Below are 16616 nucleotides of genomic sequence, written 5' to 3'. Positions count from 1 at the left end.
TACTTTTTTCCTCAACCAAAATCCGCAACCAGCCTACCACACACACGAGCGTCTCAGTGTAACATACATATCTCTCATAGTCTGGTACACCGTACACATATCTATAATTTCCCGTATGTAGGTATTATCAGGTGTTGATGATAATAACCGGGACCGACAACGGCCTAACATGCTCTCCAAGGCACGAAGGAATCCAAAAGGCCTAATTTGGACCTCCAAAGTTGATCCATTCAGTTACTATAATACCGTCATGGTTGTTTAACAAACGCAATCGACTGATACCGTCACCATCGTCAACCTATCAACCCATCACTGGCCAACTACTGAGGACCGCTTTTCTCTCAGAATAAGGGTTTAGTTAGGCCATAGTCATCAACACTGGCAGACTTCACACATCTTTGAAAACATTTTAGAGAACTCTCAGACAGGTAGGTTTCCTCACGATGTTTTCCTTCCACCGTTAAAGCAAGTAAAGTTAGATGGGTGCTCAGGATCGAATCCCTGACCTGCACAATAGAAGGCCGGCTGTTACAACTAGGCCACATGTTCCCATATTAAATCATACACTTCACTCGTAGCTATTGTTTTCCCTTCTCCTAATAAAGTATGTGTATCTATTTGAGTCGGCTCGCGGTAGATCAAAGCCCTGACCTTATGTTCATTCTGACCTTTTTACCGGCAGCCTGTTACGGCTTCTGTAAAGTAGGTAGGTATAGTTCGCGACAGGTTGAGATGGCTACCGGGGTAGGGACGCCCCGCACAGCTCTCGCGCTAAGCCCGTTGCGGGTGAGCGCGAGTGACGTGCGGGTGTGCAGGGCGTCCCCCCGTCTCATACCCCGATTGTCATCTCAACCTGTCGCGTACTACAATATAATAGCTACTACCTACTCCTTAGCAGTAGGTAGTTACAGTTTCGATTTACTTGAGATGCATATCAGAAGCTACTTATTAATATATCATCTTATTGGTAGATTTAGATCGCGTTCTGTGAAATTGTGAGCGATAGCTAAAATAGCGGATAGTTCGTAGAGAATCGTTTTCACAGTTACTGCCATCATTATTTATTTTTCATGTGAAAATAATTCGGCAATTTAGAATTTTGATCTACGCTAAGAAAATAGTCTGATTTTGATTTGTTGATAGTCAATATATTATATATATTATAAATAAATTGATAGTCAATTTGTTTACTTATTTTTGATGTAGGTACTTATTCTTATTTGAACATAAATTTTTCTCAATTGAAAACTCAATTTATAGAGGTTATCATACGCTAGCTTTTGGTCAGCATTAAAGGAGAGCAACAGTACTCATGTAGATAGAAATTATTACTTATTAGTGTTATCACTTATTACTCATATCATACCTAATATAAAAATATTCGTCAGGTTTTAATTCACTTTTCCTTAACAAAATTTCGAAAACATAAACCTTAAGAAAGAATGTTTTAATGAAAACAGGTTTCAAGAGATATTCTGAGAATTATAATTATGCTCTACTCTCCAGTATCAATTGAGTCAGAATCGCAATGTACCAACTACCAGGTCAGTTCGAAAGCACTTTGCGTCTACAAAGAAATACGTTTATGTAAACTTTTACCTTTACCCTTTATTAAATTGCAGGCCATTATGGGTTTTGAGGGCTCTGTAAAAGTAGAGCTTACGATGTTACTTGCAAAGACTACATTAATTCAACTAAATTTTATAACTTTCTGCCCCCCCGATTGTGCAAGAAAACCGTATTCATGGTAATCGTAATCGAAAGCAAAATCCGCCCCTTGATTGGTCAAATTCGCTGTCTAAATTTTTCACAGCCAATCAAGGGTCAGAACCTTAGGTTGCTACCGATTATGATTACGATGAATAATACGTTTTTCTTACAGAATGGGGTGGTTGTTCTAGTTATTGCTTGACTGCGATGCGATCTCACTTGATGGTAACTGACAGTGCTGTTTAGGATGAAGCAGTGCGCAGGCTAGAAGTAGCGATAGCGTTAAATTTACATAAGTACTCACTTTATCATCTCCATCATTGTCATTAGCAAAGTCTCCATCCTGTAGATTAATGTCTTCATGATTCCTTTCTTCACTATCTAAACTCAAATTATTTTTCATAGCATATCCATTTAAGGCCTCATTTTCAAGCCCTAATACTGTTCGTGCATCGCCATTTTCCTCGCATTCATCAATTTTATAGTCCGTGATCACACATTGGTTGTCTGGATGTCGCAACTCTAACCTTATGGTCTTATTGGAATCTTTGTCTATGGTTATGTTTATGTTTGGCTGAACAAGTTTTCCCGAACCAAAGTTTGTATTGGCTTCAAATGGCTTTGCTTTTCTTTTCAAAAACGTTTGACCGATTACTTTGATGTTGTTAGCTTTATTCGCTGACTTCGCTTCTTCTATTTCGGTGTAATCGAGCTGCTTGCTTTTGATAATCAAATTTTCGTTGAAAATATCGTCGACTGTTAGGTTTTCTTGCTCCGTCATGTCGGGCAGGTTGGTTTCGTTAATTTTGGTCATGTTGCCGACAAATTTAATTGGTCACATTGTATTGAACGGCTGGGGGTTATCGCGGGCCATTGTCGGTTTAACACGGCGTAAATCATCGACAGATCATTATCTGTACCGCGATGACCGCTATTTACAACTAACGTACTCTGACCTCCGGTTTCAGTTATCAGCTCCAATTGGAAAAGATTTGCTCAAGCTCAAGCGTCGCTGGCCGGTCTATTGTTACCGCGTTGGGCAATCGTGAACTTTTACACGATTATTGGTACCATTACGATTCGTATGAGAATTCTATTTTCTTTGAAAAGATGACTATCTCTATCCTCCTCTAGTATGCACGCTCATCTCTTTTTAGCTAATGATGTTATTGTTTACTCATCTCGGTATTAGAATAGATATCACTGAAATGAACTTATACAATTACGCTGGAAACGGTGTGCTATACAAAATGACAAGTCATTTTTGTGCCGATTCAACCGTGCTCCACCGTGTATCGGGAATTAAAATTGACACTTTGCCTGTCTTCGTGGTGACATTATGTTGACCGATATCTCATCGCTAACAGTTAGTTCCGAGTACGCTCACTTGACGCTCACTGATGCTATCAGCGCCAAAGTGACTAAAACCAAGTTGCTTCAAAAACAGGTCGGCAATCGCAGGTCCAGCGTACTTGTATTAGTTGAGGTCAGTGATAGATATTCATCCAATATGTCATTACGTTAGAACCGAGCAAAAAACCAGACAACACGCGACTGATTTTATTATACCGTAAATATGTATCATAGAATTTTAATATAAACAATCTACTTTAAGAATGAAAACGATCACTCATACGAACACGATTTGGTCATAACATATAAAAACTTCATTTGAATCTATTACCTAACTAATGCGACACGATCGAACACAGTTCATTCACAAAAAAAAATTCAGTCAAAAAAAAAAGAAAAAAAAAGTAATTATTCGAAATTCGAATGTTCCCGCGTCTCGAGCCACGTGAGGCGCGCGTCGCTCGAGGCTATCACATGGAGTGGGCGCCGCGCGCGCGCCCGCCGGACATGATAAAGATGGGGATTGCGCAGTATAGGCCAGGGAATGCGATAAATTTCTCGATTGACCATCATCGACAGCTTAATAGTTGTAATAAATATAGCTTTCATCCGTTGTCTATAGCTGTTACACTGAATTATATCAGTGGCTAGACTATGTGAAAATAAATCCTTTTAGACATTTTTATGATAAGGTAAACGGACTGTGGTCCTCCACAGTCCGTTTACCCGACTCCGTCCGACCTCCAAACCGGTGGACTGACCACCTTATGAAGGTATGAAGGTAACGGGAAGTGGGTGGATGAGGAAGGCGGAGGACCGTGTGACGTGCCGCGCTCCCGGGAAGGCCTGTCTAGCAGTGGACGCAAACAAGCTGATTGATTAATTAAAACAGACGCATCAACATCCAACCTAGAAAGCTAAAATTTTGCCACAGAGGTACCATTTACATTGTAAACTTCGAAATTCCCACGGAATAAGTATAAATTAATTAATTAATTAATTATAATTTATGTCATATTAACTTTTTCCTCTTAGTTCGTCCGCGTGATACTTATAATTTAAAGCCTATAGCACTTGGGAATAATTTTGCTACAAGTATCTATCAATAAAGAAGCTTTCAGAATCAGATCATTCAGTTCCAAATATTACCCCCTACACCCAAACTTACATTTATCTCTCTATAAAATGCTTCATATATCTATCTAGGAAGAAAACCCAATAAAGACTTAATATGTATTACAAAATCATCGAAAACGAATAACACGATGTAGAGCTTTTTAAACAAGAATTTCATCTGAGCTTTTCGCATAGCTTACCTAAAAAGCTTCCTCCGCGCACCACGTCGCGAATCTATAACATTACTCCTTTCATATTATATCCAGTTTGATTGTGCGTGTGCATGTGTGCGTGCAAGTAGGTCGCGTAAACAGCACCTGTGTGTGCGTGTGAAATGATTGCGTACATAGTTTGACGTTGCGTTGCTGGTACGAGCGGACAGTGGTCAGCTTTTTTTTCATTGGCTTTTTTAGTGTCCAATATTGTTGAATTAACTTCAGAATTAGCATCAAATCACACTAATATTATAAAGTCGAAAGTTTGTGTGTATGTGAGTGTGTATGTGTGTGTGTGTGTGTGTGTGTGTGTGTATGTTTGTTACTCCTTCACGCAAAAACTACTGGACGGATTTGGCTGAAATTTGGAATAGAGATAAATAATATCTTGGATTAGCACACAGGCTACTTTTTATCCCGGAAAATCAAAGAGTTCCAACGGGATTTCGAAAAACCTAAATCCACGCGGGCGAAGTCACGGGCATCGGCTAGTTATACATAATAGAGAGCGTATATTTTGTCATTTACGCCTTGTGACGTCATTAAACGCCTTCTGTACAAGGTGACGTCAATAAAATTAAATTATTATGTCAAAAATAACGAAAATCATAATTTTTTCAAATTATTTTCTTTATAATGAATGCTAGATAAACTACCACTATACAAAACATCACATCATTTTATTACTACAGTCCAAGACACTATTTTATAACGGAAATAATATATCCATGCATGCATATCATTCAATGAGTGGAAAATGAATCAATTTTTCTGGGGATTAAACGTTGCTTTTCTAGAGGATGCCCGCGGCTTCGCTCGCGTGGATTTCGGTTTTTTAAAATCCCGTAGGAACTCTTTGATTTTCCGGGATAAAACGTAACCTATGTCCTTCCCCGGGATATATCGCATGTCATGACCAAATTTCATTAATATCGGTTCAGCGGTTGGGCCGTGAAAACGTAGCAGACAGACAGACAGACACACTTTCGCATTTATAATATTAAGTATGGATGTAAGTAGATAAGTATATTGAGCACCTATACATAATGTGAAGATAAATTTATATAATTTAAAAAATATTACTTGGACTTCGTAGCTTCGTAGCAATGCATGACTGACATTTTCTTAGAAAAGACTTCAACGCGTTTCAATCGAATTTTTACCGAGAATTCGTTTAGTTCCAATTGACCGCAAATAAACGTGTGTTAAAGGTTTGACCAAACTGTGTAAACTTGCATTTATTATTTACTAGCTGATGCCCGCAGCTTCGCCCCCGTGGATTGGTCAGATCCCCTGCAGCATCAGGATTGAAGAGTTGGACTCCAAATTTTTTATGAAACAATGTCGCAACGTTCTTCTATCGATTTAAAAAAAGAAATGACGCAAATCGGTTCAAAAAACTCGGAGATTTCGGTATACATAGGTAGAAAGAAACATACAACTCCCTTTTTGAAAGTCGGTTAAAAAAGTAGCCTATGTTACTCCCTGGTCAATTCTCTACTTATCTGTGAAAATCCCGTCAAAATCGGTTCAGCCGTTCCCAAGATTAGCCTTTTCAAACAGACAGACAGACAGACAGACAGACAAAAATTTTAAAAACGTGTGATTCAGTTATAGTATCGTTCAAATAACCATATGACCTTAATATGCGGTAGTTATTTCGAAATTACAGACAGACACTCTAATTTTATTTATTAGTATATAGATGTTTCTTTTATCAAAAATATTCCTCATAATCCCGATCAGCTTTAAAAAACATGTTTTACTTTTATGTAGGTACGTAGGTACCCATCTGCACCTACTTATCAAGTAGGGAGCAATTTTATAATATGAAAAAGAGATATTTTATAACAAAAGTGTTAGTTACGTTATTATGTTACCTTATTAAGTAGGTAGGCTAGGCAGGTAGGTAACAACCGGTAAAATTTGAAAACAAACAATTCGTGGGCGGGGGTCATCATTTCATATTTGACTTGTTATTCTTATTGACATGTCAACAAGTCTTCGTGGGTCAACCAAAGGGTCAACGCATAGATCGATGGGTCAACGACATAACATACAAAACCAAAATACCTCTGTCAAGTTTGTCTATCGATACTTCACACCTACATAAAGCTTACGTACTTCACCTCATACCGAGCTTCACTTGACCCCTTTTGTAAATAAAGTCAAATAATAAAAGCTCCCAAATAATGTATTAGGTACACTGACGTCAAGATATGATAATGGTGAGACGATTTTTTAATCATAGCTTTAATTTTTTTTTTTTATAAAACCACGTCAGTTTAAATTACAATTGGTAACGCCATCTATTGTGAAGTAGAAGTATCATAATTTAATTGTGTACTGGTTAGTACTAGTATAGACTTATAGATGTCATTGTATTCAAATTTTAAAGTAAAATTACCATTGCTTACACAATAAATTAAATTAAATGTGATTTAATTACAATAAGTCTATCGTCAAAAAAATCATCGTCAACATTAAGACCTGAAATAAACTAACATATTACTTGGCTTCATATGATATTGCCATCTAGTGGGTAATAGCGTAACTTGTACAAAAGTGATTCACATGAACTTACCCAGGTGGCGTTACTGTCGTTAGACACAGTTTGAAATGCGGGCACACAACGAAAAGTCATTTTCTTCGGAAAGTTTCCTTATTTCGGTCATCAATTAGAAGATTTTCTTCTTGCAGCTTACCTGTTTGCAAAATAAAATATTTTTCAGGGCCATTCATATTAAAACTGTACCTAAATATAATATTAAGTATAGTTATTTTAAACACTAAAGTGTGTAGTTTTGAATCCTAGAGACGTCCGTGACTTCTTCCATATGGGGGAAGGTTTTGATAATTGATAAAAAGCAGCCTATGTCAGCCTATGTTTATGTATTTCAGTACTCAATTTCGTGAAAAACGGACGGATGGGCCGTGAAAAGGTTACAGAGAGTCATATACACACTTTCGCATTTCCCTAATAAGTACTTAATATTAGTGTAGAGTCATGTGGAGTATGGATTATTATCAGACAGTCAGTTTATTTTACTGTTGTATGCACAGGTAGTAGGTATGTTATGTAGAGCTTATTGTGAGATATCTAAGCTCTGATTCACGTCCACGCGTGACCTAACAGTGAAACTTCGTAAGCGCGGGCGATGGTTGATAGCGGGCTGTATTGACGAGTTAATTGCCGCCTTTTATCCCTCCGATGGCGGCCAGTACCTGCTGAGTGGTTGGGTTTTATTTTGATACTTTTATGTAGCTTACATTTAAAACAACAAGGATGTAGTCACTGATCAGACTAGGAAGCTTTATACGAGCAAAAATCGCTTTTATATTAGTAGCTTATAAGAAGAACTGAAAGCAGTGATAGCATATTTAGTACCTAGGCAATTAAGAAAAAAAAACTTGTTTTTTCGCTACGATCCCGATGGGACATTACTTAGTTATGTCCAAAATGAAACCTAAATGAACCTCAGTATTTAAGCTAGGTGGATAAGTATGAAGAGAAAAAAAATCAGGTAACTTATAAAAAGAGGCTATTTTAATGACAGTTATTTTTAGCTTGCAGCGAGCACAGATTATGTTAAGATTTCTAGGCACTCCGCGCCGGCCCGTGCCAGGCCTCAGGCGATCGCCGGCCAACATTAAAAAAAAATCCTCAGTCCATACAAATCTGAACTTTATTCTGCAAAGATTCAGTTTATTTTCGACTGTTAAACAGTTTACATGCGTTGCATTTCGTAAAGGTTTTATGGTTCATTGTAACGTAGCTACAGTTATGATTTACGCGTCTTATTTGTAATAATTTTCGTCCTGAAATTAATGTGAGCTGTGAAAATTTCGCTTCATTGACAGAGGGTGTAATCATGTTAGGCGTTTTATTGATGACAGGTTCGTGCTTGACCACGATCTCATCTGCAATCGAAGGAAAATACCTAATCAGTGCGATGATGATTGCTTGATTGAGGCTTTATTGCAGAGATAGGCATTCTAGCAACTTTACAATCATTTTCATGTGCTAGAATTATTATTTTTCTTCACATGCGATTTTTCACAGAAAGCAATTTTTCAATTCTCGCACTTAGGTACCCATAGACTACGGTTTGCTAAAGTTTTATTAGATCAAATCCGCAACTTTGTCCTCGTGAGTTTATGTTTTCAAAAACCTCGATTGATCCTTGATATCCGAAAGGAATTCACATATAAAGTAGCCTATGTCACTCTCCAGGTCTTTGAATAGGTACATCCATAAAAAAACAAACACTTTCGCTTTTATAATAGGGGTATATAAAGGTAGTGATTCTGTGATAATATAATGATAAGCTATGATCCAGTCTAAGATGGAAATGTGTCAAGCTTGAATTGAAATGAAGCATATATTTAAATAACTAATAACACGATTTCATCCACGTAGGTTTAGGTTTTTAAAAATTCGCTGAAAACTCTTTGATTTTCTAGGATAAAATCTAGCCTATCTGACACCGAGATGAAAGTTACCTCTATATACCTATAGACACACTTTCGCATATTTTATATGGATGCATAATTATATCATGAAGAATTTGTGTGTACTTTAAATAATTTCCTTGAAGTGTAGGTAAAAACATTGTCATAAAATTATAAGAATACCCAGCTTTACTTATCTAGGTAGAGAAAAAGCCGTGAAGATAATCGAACCCTGGGCCTCATACCCCATAAGTGCTTATTGCACCGCTACGATCGTCTACGATCCAGCTACGGAGGATCCGAGGTGTCAACTGTCAACGTTGCAAGCGACTTTCTTCAGATCACAAAGGTCTCGCAAAGTTGATACCTAGGTACTTTATTTTTAAACTTCTTTAACAATAGGTGAACTAGCGGGCATATCTTATAGTTTTAAACAGTACGAGAGGTTCATTAACAAATTCCAACTTTAACTAACAATTCCCGGCCACGTAAGCTTACAAGTAATTTATGTAAAAACGGAAGTCAATAAGCGTTCCAATTTAATTAAAAATAGCCTTAACTCGTCATTCCGTTTAAAGGAAAGAGGAGTTTATTGCTTAAAAAATAGTGATTGTTTTTGATAGAAAATTCTAAATGCGTATTAAAAATTGGTAGCCCCGTTCATTTCAACATTCCATCCCGCCCGTTCTTTTTTTGAATTCAGGCTTGTATTAAATTGCCAGTGATTTGTTTTTTTTTTTTTAAGTAAATGAATGATCTGGTTCTGGATACGTGGTAGGTACAAAACAGAAATTCAAAATTCAATTTTTAGTTTAAGTAATTTTTATTTTTAAAAACATGACGTATTGCAACCAATTTAAAGTTTTAATAAATATAACTTTCGTCATTCAAAAAGCTGAGTTTGATTTCGTGATTTAATCCTTTTTTATTGAACAAAACTTGAAGTTATCAGTTGTTTCCATTTTTGTTATGATTGTCAGACACAATTAAGAAAAAATCTGTTTCCAAAATTATTTTAATCACATAAATATACTTAGCTAAATAATATGAGTGTTTTATATATGCCTAGATTCCTTATCAAGGTAGATACGTTATTTAATGTATTATTAATGAGGATACACCCATATTATATAGGCACTTTTCCTATATATTCTTATTACGTCCCAATAATATTCTCAATTATTTATCTAAGTAAGTATAGTAGTTAAAGAGCCAATATTTTTACAAGTTCATTGTTTCACTAGTAACAATATTCTAAATGCTTTTAAGATGGCTTTAGATTTTAATCATCGAGCCGCGGTTAAGCGTTGCCGAGGGCGTGGCTGTATGATGGATGCCTTTGCCTTTCTGAGATCGAGTGTCGTGTAGTTGACGTAGACGTGTAGTGTTGCCAGGTGTCCCACTTTTATACGGACGTTCTATATTTAAAAAGGTGCATGAGGCCGTATCCTTTTATGGAAGAGAGGGACATTCCATGCCCAATTTTTAGTCATGGATAAGTATTAGGTATCTTAGCAACCTCTCATGGATAAGTAGGTATTATCTAATCAGACTTGGGCGCGTTTGGAACCCTCGTAGCTTTAGTTTTGAGTTACGTAATTAATTATCACCACTATATCGTACAAAAACAATTTCGACCATCAAAAGGAGTAAGTACAATTTGTACCTAAGTACTTTGAATAAATGATTTTGAATTTGGCTTTGACTTTGACTTCACCATAACATAGGTACCTTTCAAAGATAAGTATTAACAGGGTGGAAAACTGGGTGTGATAAGTGTGATAAGATAAGACTAAGGTGTTCGCAGCAGAAAATTATTTTCTTAACGTGAGAACCAAGCCAACCAAGCGAAGCCGTCCAGACCTAAGTTGGTTTAAAAAAACATAAAACCTGATCTAGATAATAATATAGGTAATACCTATATCTAACTGGGAATCGAACCGGGTAGCGATGACCGTGCAAGACTACTAGGTGCTACTAGTAAGTAGGTAGGTTTAGTGCGCCACAGGTTGAGATGGCAACCGTGGTGGGGAAGCCCCGCACACTCGCACAACCCTCGCGCTAACCCTCGGGCGTCCCTCCGCCTCATACCCCGATTGCCATCTCAACCTTTCTGGTACTATAGATAGATATTTAAAAAATTGAGTAGAAAGGGCAATATTAGACAAGTGGGACATTTTTTTTTAAAACAATACCTACTTCATCTATTATGATGATATTGAGTTCGTTTCAACACTCATTTATTTAATTTCAAGATTCGTTGTAACACAAATTTGTTCTAACAAAAATTACTGCTTACTTTCACATAATAGCTAGTGATTATAATTCTAAAGGTTATGATTATGTAAGTAGGTTTATTGTGGATGGTTCTATCGTGATTTCGGCACGAGCCTCGGACGGTCTCTCCGTCACTCGCTCTTTTTAGTACAGATACCTACTTAGTTTGGTTCTCATTTGAATATCAGCCAATAAAACTCGATGTAATTTCGTAGACACGTTCTAGAAACTAATACCTGTGTCTATGGTTTGCCAACCCGTAAAAATAACCAGTTTATACAGTAGTTTTTAGTTTTTTAAACATTTGTTTTTATCGTGTAACTTTGGAAGTTAGTATTTTAACGGAAATCCTGGAAAACAACAGGCATAGCTGATATTAGTTTTTAAAACGTATCATTCAGCTTGAATGATTATAGTAGGCATTCAAATGAGAACCAAACTTTATTATCGCGATAGATCAACATGGCAATCGGGGTATGAGGCGGGAGGGACGCCCCGCACACCCGCACGTTACCCACGCTATCGTTTAGCGCGGGGGCTGTACGGGTGTGCGGGGCGTCCTCATCCCGGCTTACCATCTCAACCTGTCGCGCACTATAATAATATGTTCCGAGTTTATCTACGACCTACGTGATCATACGCTGAAGAAACATAGTAACCGACATAGCGCAACGGGTTGCGACGCTAAAGTAACAATGGACGGGTCAGATAGTTTATAGGGGGTCTTCCAACGCTACGTTTTCTGATGCGAAGTGGGAACTCACTATTCTAGCATCTTGGAGTTGGGACCCTAACGTCTATCGAGTTTTTTCAATATACTTATAGGTACTCGTCATAATACTTAGCTTTAGTTTTAAGTTGACGTTAGTCAACTTAAAATTAAGCTAAGTGCATCCTAAGTAGGTACATGGTTTATCTAGTCTGAGGAGACGTTAGGTACAACAGACTGTCGGTAATTATTTCTTTCAAAATGAAAGAATTAAGAATGTGTAAGTAATTCTTTATTGATTATTATCTTTAGCTACTGTAATAAACGATAACGATAAAGGCAGCAGGAATTTCAGTGTAATTACAAATACGTGAGGTTACCGCGTTACGGCGAGGCGGGCCGCTCGTGCGCCCGTCACGACCCGAATGCTTAGTATGAGATTTCACATCTCACCAACGTTGGTAGAATTCGAGCGGCGACACACAATAGGGGAAGGGAGTGCAATAAGGTTGCATAGGGCATTTACCTAACTGCAAAACTAAAACTAACAGCGGACATGGATTTTATGAATTTTGGAAGACGACGACGAAGATCTATAAATAATAGGTATAATATTACTAGAACGAGCAATGTCGCGCAAAATGGCACAAGCCTACCCTCAACCTGACTGGTATACTAGTGTAACCAGAATGCTTGCAAAGACGAAGACAGGTAATAGTACCTATTGATGATTAGATACCACAAAAAGAAAAAAATGCTATATTTTTAAAAGTTCACAATATTATATTGCAAATAAAACATGTGACTGACGCTAGAGAACAACGAACGTTGCGTACGTGGGCCACTCGGGTTCAATGCTGCATCATAAATGGGGCATTGACCCCTAGTTTTGCACGCTATACATTGCAGGAAAAATAATCTAAATCACTTAAACTTCAAAATAAGGCAAAAGTTATTAGCATTGGATTCTTTACGTAGTAGGTGTAATAATAACGCTAAGTTTTTGCTAGCGTTCTGGTTACAACCTGTAAATAACCTGGTTACAACAAGATGCCTGATGTATTGCTGAGGCGGCCCACTGAAATGAACGTACATGGGACGTAGTACTTATGTATGTCTATATTTATGTATGTTCCACCGTAACACCGAAAATACTGAGCCGGTTTTGATGAATGAAATGCCAATTAATTCGTTATTACTGTCCGGGTGGTATATATGCTATATTTTGTTTATATATTAAGAACAAAATGAATATACCGCCTAACGGATGTTCCATCCAAAAACGTGCGGGTCTTTGAAATATTCTGCAAGCGACAGAAAAAGAATTTTGGTATTTAAGTACAAGTATATAAACAGCGTTTATTATGAGCAGTAGATAACGCAGGATTGACTTCAATGCGATTGGCCGATCAGTTTGAATAGTCGGCTAAATTGCATAACCTTATTTAAGTCTTAATAAAAAGCTCTAATCATCTTGTTTGAAAAAAAAAAATAGCATTGTCATTTTTGATCTCAATAATGCTGCATGTGCGCACGAAATTCAAATTAAAAAAGGACGTGTTCGAAATTTGAAACATTTAAATTGCACGTTATTGCTACCGTGCACGCGGTTGAATCCGATTCTTTTTCCAAATTCCATTCGCAGGTTGTTATTATCTGTGCCGATTTACTCATCATTTGGTGTTGCCAAATAAAAATTCTTAGACTGATTCGTGAGAGTTGAAATTTTGTTTAGCGTGAGAAAGGATTTTGAAGGAATTTAGGGGAAACCTCAAAATCATATAGCATAGGATAATTGAGTGGGGGATTAGAGGCAATTTATTTAATCTTTAGTTGCGAGAACTTTTCTCGGAGATCATGACTAGGATTGCAAATCAATGGTTGCTATGGTATTAAATGATTTAACGTAAGCATATACCTATCTACGTATCTACCTACTGTAGGTAAATTAAAGTTGTTTGTTTGAAGCTATTATGGGTTTCACCAAATTGTTATTTTATTCAGGCACCACAAAATAATATCGGATTCGCAAAACCGCACATTAGTATTAATCGTTATTACAAAATATGCTTTACTTGCAGGTTGAGGTCTTTTTCTTGTCTTGGATATAATATTACCTAAGTATGTGTAACCAAAGAGCAACAGCTAACTTGCTAAGCCTTCGTGATGATTTACCTATATTAGGTAGCTATCTACCTTTTTCCTATTAAAGTTGATTCTCATACACTCTACAGTATTTCAATAAATAAAAGAATGGAATATTAAAGGTGTATACGTTAAGCAACATCATTAAATAAGAGAGCGCGGAAAGTAAATTAAATTGAGATAATTTAAAATCCCAACGGTTGCTCAGCGACCCGCTGCGAGGTCGCACTTCAAAAAAAGAACGCCGTCAACTGAACTGTCAGTGCGAGACCGAGAATGAGAAATGTTGCCAGACTAAAAAAACAACCATTGATTCATAAAACACTGGCCACTCGCATTTAGAAATTAGTTTATTTTAATTACTCGGTAAGCGTAGTGCTATATTAATTATTTATTGTTCGGGCGATTGTCAGACTGGACAATATATTTTATTGTCTTTCTCGTGATTTATACATCTAGTTAGTAAGTTATTCGATTTTTAATTTAGACGAGTTTTAATGGGGTTCGTTGAATGGAGTTCTAATTAGGAAAACAACCGGACGGGAAGGTATGAATAATGTCAGATATAAATTCCGTTTATGGGTTAGAAAAGCGATATGCCCGACCTCATTGGACTCACAATGGCTTTGTGCTTGAAACAAATTGCTTTTAGAAAAAGTTGAATATGAAAAATGGCTAAATGTGTTCCTATGATGATTTGTTAACTCAACCACCGTTAAGTAGAATAAAAAGTAAAAGATCGATTCGTGTAAACAAACAAGTTGTAGTGGGTATCTGTCTACTGGATAGATTAGATATTATATCTATTATAGGTACCTAGGTACGCGCATTTTTTTAGTCAGGTATGTAAGTACAGTCATTACAAAATACTTACTAAAGTTAAATTGAATATTTTCTAGTCATACATACATAGGTCTGTAAGTATGCATGGAAGCAAAAATCAAGTTGTTTCAATAACAGGTCGGCTATCGCATGTCCAGCGTACTTGTATACTAGTAGAGGTCATTGTGTGCATTTGTCCCTACTTGGAGCTACATAATGACATATACCTATCGTAATTTTAAAACCTACCATCATCTTACCTGGTAGTAACTATTAAAATTGTTCGGTAAGTAAGTAGATATGTAACGTACCTACACACGTTTATATGGAGCCATAAACTATTCCCATAATAATTACCCGCCATAAGAAGAAACCGTACAAGAGCATCGTAGCTCAACCTGTGACACTACTCGTTTCATTATAACTGCCGTTCCCGATCGTAGCTTGTAACTCAAAAATCGAAAAAAAAAAACAACGAAAACAACTAACTTATTTGGTCCCGTGCCGCTCCTTTATTCTTATCCATATGGAAACAAAAACAATTAACTTGAGAGAATTTTATTTTAACTGGCATTTTAATAGGTATTTGGCATCTAAGAGCACAATTAGACGGTTCAATGAATATCCATTTACACACAATTATAGGTACAACACATATTAAAAGTGAACAGATGTGAGACTAAGTATAAATAGTAACAGTTTTGTTCACCAGCTCCTCAATATCAAGTCAAATCATATATTGAAATTAAGTACCTACCTACTATGTTATATTGTACTCTTTCTGATTGTTAATTAGGGGTGACAATTAATTACGTAAACTTAAAACTAAAACTACGAGGGTTCCATATGCGCCCAGGTCTGAGAAGAGCCCACAATAAACACAGCCGGGTCTCATAAGAGCATTTTCAATTTTTTTTTTTTATTGGAGTAGTTCATGTAGATAGTCTACATGAGCCAACTATCTATACCTACTAACAAAAAGAGCTAACAAAAACGAAATTAACTAGCTAAAATAAAATTACGCAGCAAATAAAACTAATTCATAAACCATCATTCTTGAACTCAAATCCCTGGCAATATCGATTTAAAATCGTATTCTGGAATGGCCAATTAAGCGCGTTGTTTGAATAATTACAAATGGATTTGTGGGCGGGCACTGTATGACATGTCGCATTTATTTTTGACAAAATCTATTACCGAACTTAATTTATTGTAAGATACTCATTAATAAAGTTAATAAAAATTAAATTATTATTGCATTCTACTGCTTTTTTAAGGTTCCGTACTCGAAAGGTGCTAATGGGACCCTACTAAATCACCGCTGTCCTTCCGTCTGTCTGTCAGTAGACTGTATCTCATGAACCGTAATAGGTAGAGTTGAAATTTTTGCAGTGTGTATTCTTACTGTAACAACAAATGATAAAAATCGCAAAATGGCCGCTATATAAATTAAAAAATCAAAAAGTAGGTTCTTCGTGAATCATTCGTGTGCGATACCGACTTGCAATTGACGGGTTTGTACGATAATAATCATGAATAAAATCAATTGTACAATTTGTATTAGTAGCCACTACCTACACATACCAAAATTTACACATAGAAAATTACCGAATACCAATATAAAAATAGAACCATTTATAGGTACCTACATGGGAGATAAAGATAGGTAAGTAAGTCAAGAGAAATAAACAAATGTATAAGTACGCGAAAGGTCGAGATGGCAATTGGGGTATGAGGCGGAGGGACGCACCGAGTAAGCGCGGGGGCTGTGCGAATGTGCGGGGGTCCCCACCCCGATGGCCATCTCGACCTGTGGC

The 16616-nt window shown here is 36.8% G+C and overlaps 1 protein-coding gene across 3 annotated transcripts in view; it reads right to left on the bottom strand.

The window, feature by feature from the left end:
* The window catches only part of LOC123865246 (transcription factor AP-2-epsilon), an 80279-nt gene that overhangs the window by 47236 nt on the left and 16427 nt on the right, over nucleotides 1-16616 (bottom strand). For 2 of the 3 annotated variants that reach the window (XR_006795945.1, XM_045906189.1), the window contains exon 2: nucleotides 6979-7099. The exons of the other annotated variant lie outside the window; for it this stretch is intronic. Coding sequence is in view for 1 of the 2 variants with exons in the window: in XM_045906189.1 (XP_045762145.1) it covers nucleotides 6979-7038 (60 nt within the window). In the remaining variant the exon portion in view is untranslated. The remainder of the gene's footprint in view (nucleotides 1-6978; nucleotides 7100-16616) is intronic. 3 annotated transcript variants of the gene reach the window in all.

Source organism: Maniola jurtina, chromosome 5, assembly GCF_905333055.1.
Source record: "Maniola jurtina chromosome 5, ilManJurt1.1, whole genome shotgun sequence".
In the NCBI taxonomy this organism is placed as follows: domain Eukaryota; kingdom Metazoa; phylum Arthropoda; class Insecta; order Lepidoptera; family Nymphalidae; genus Maniola; species Maniola jurtina.
This window is presented reverse-complemented; position numbering and strand designations above follow the sequence as displayed.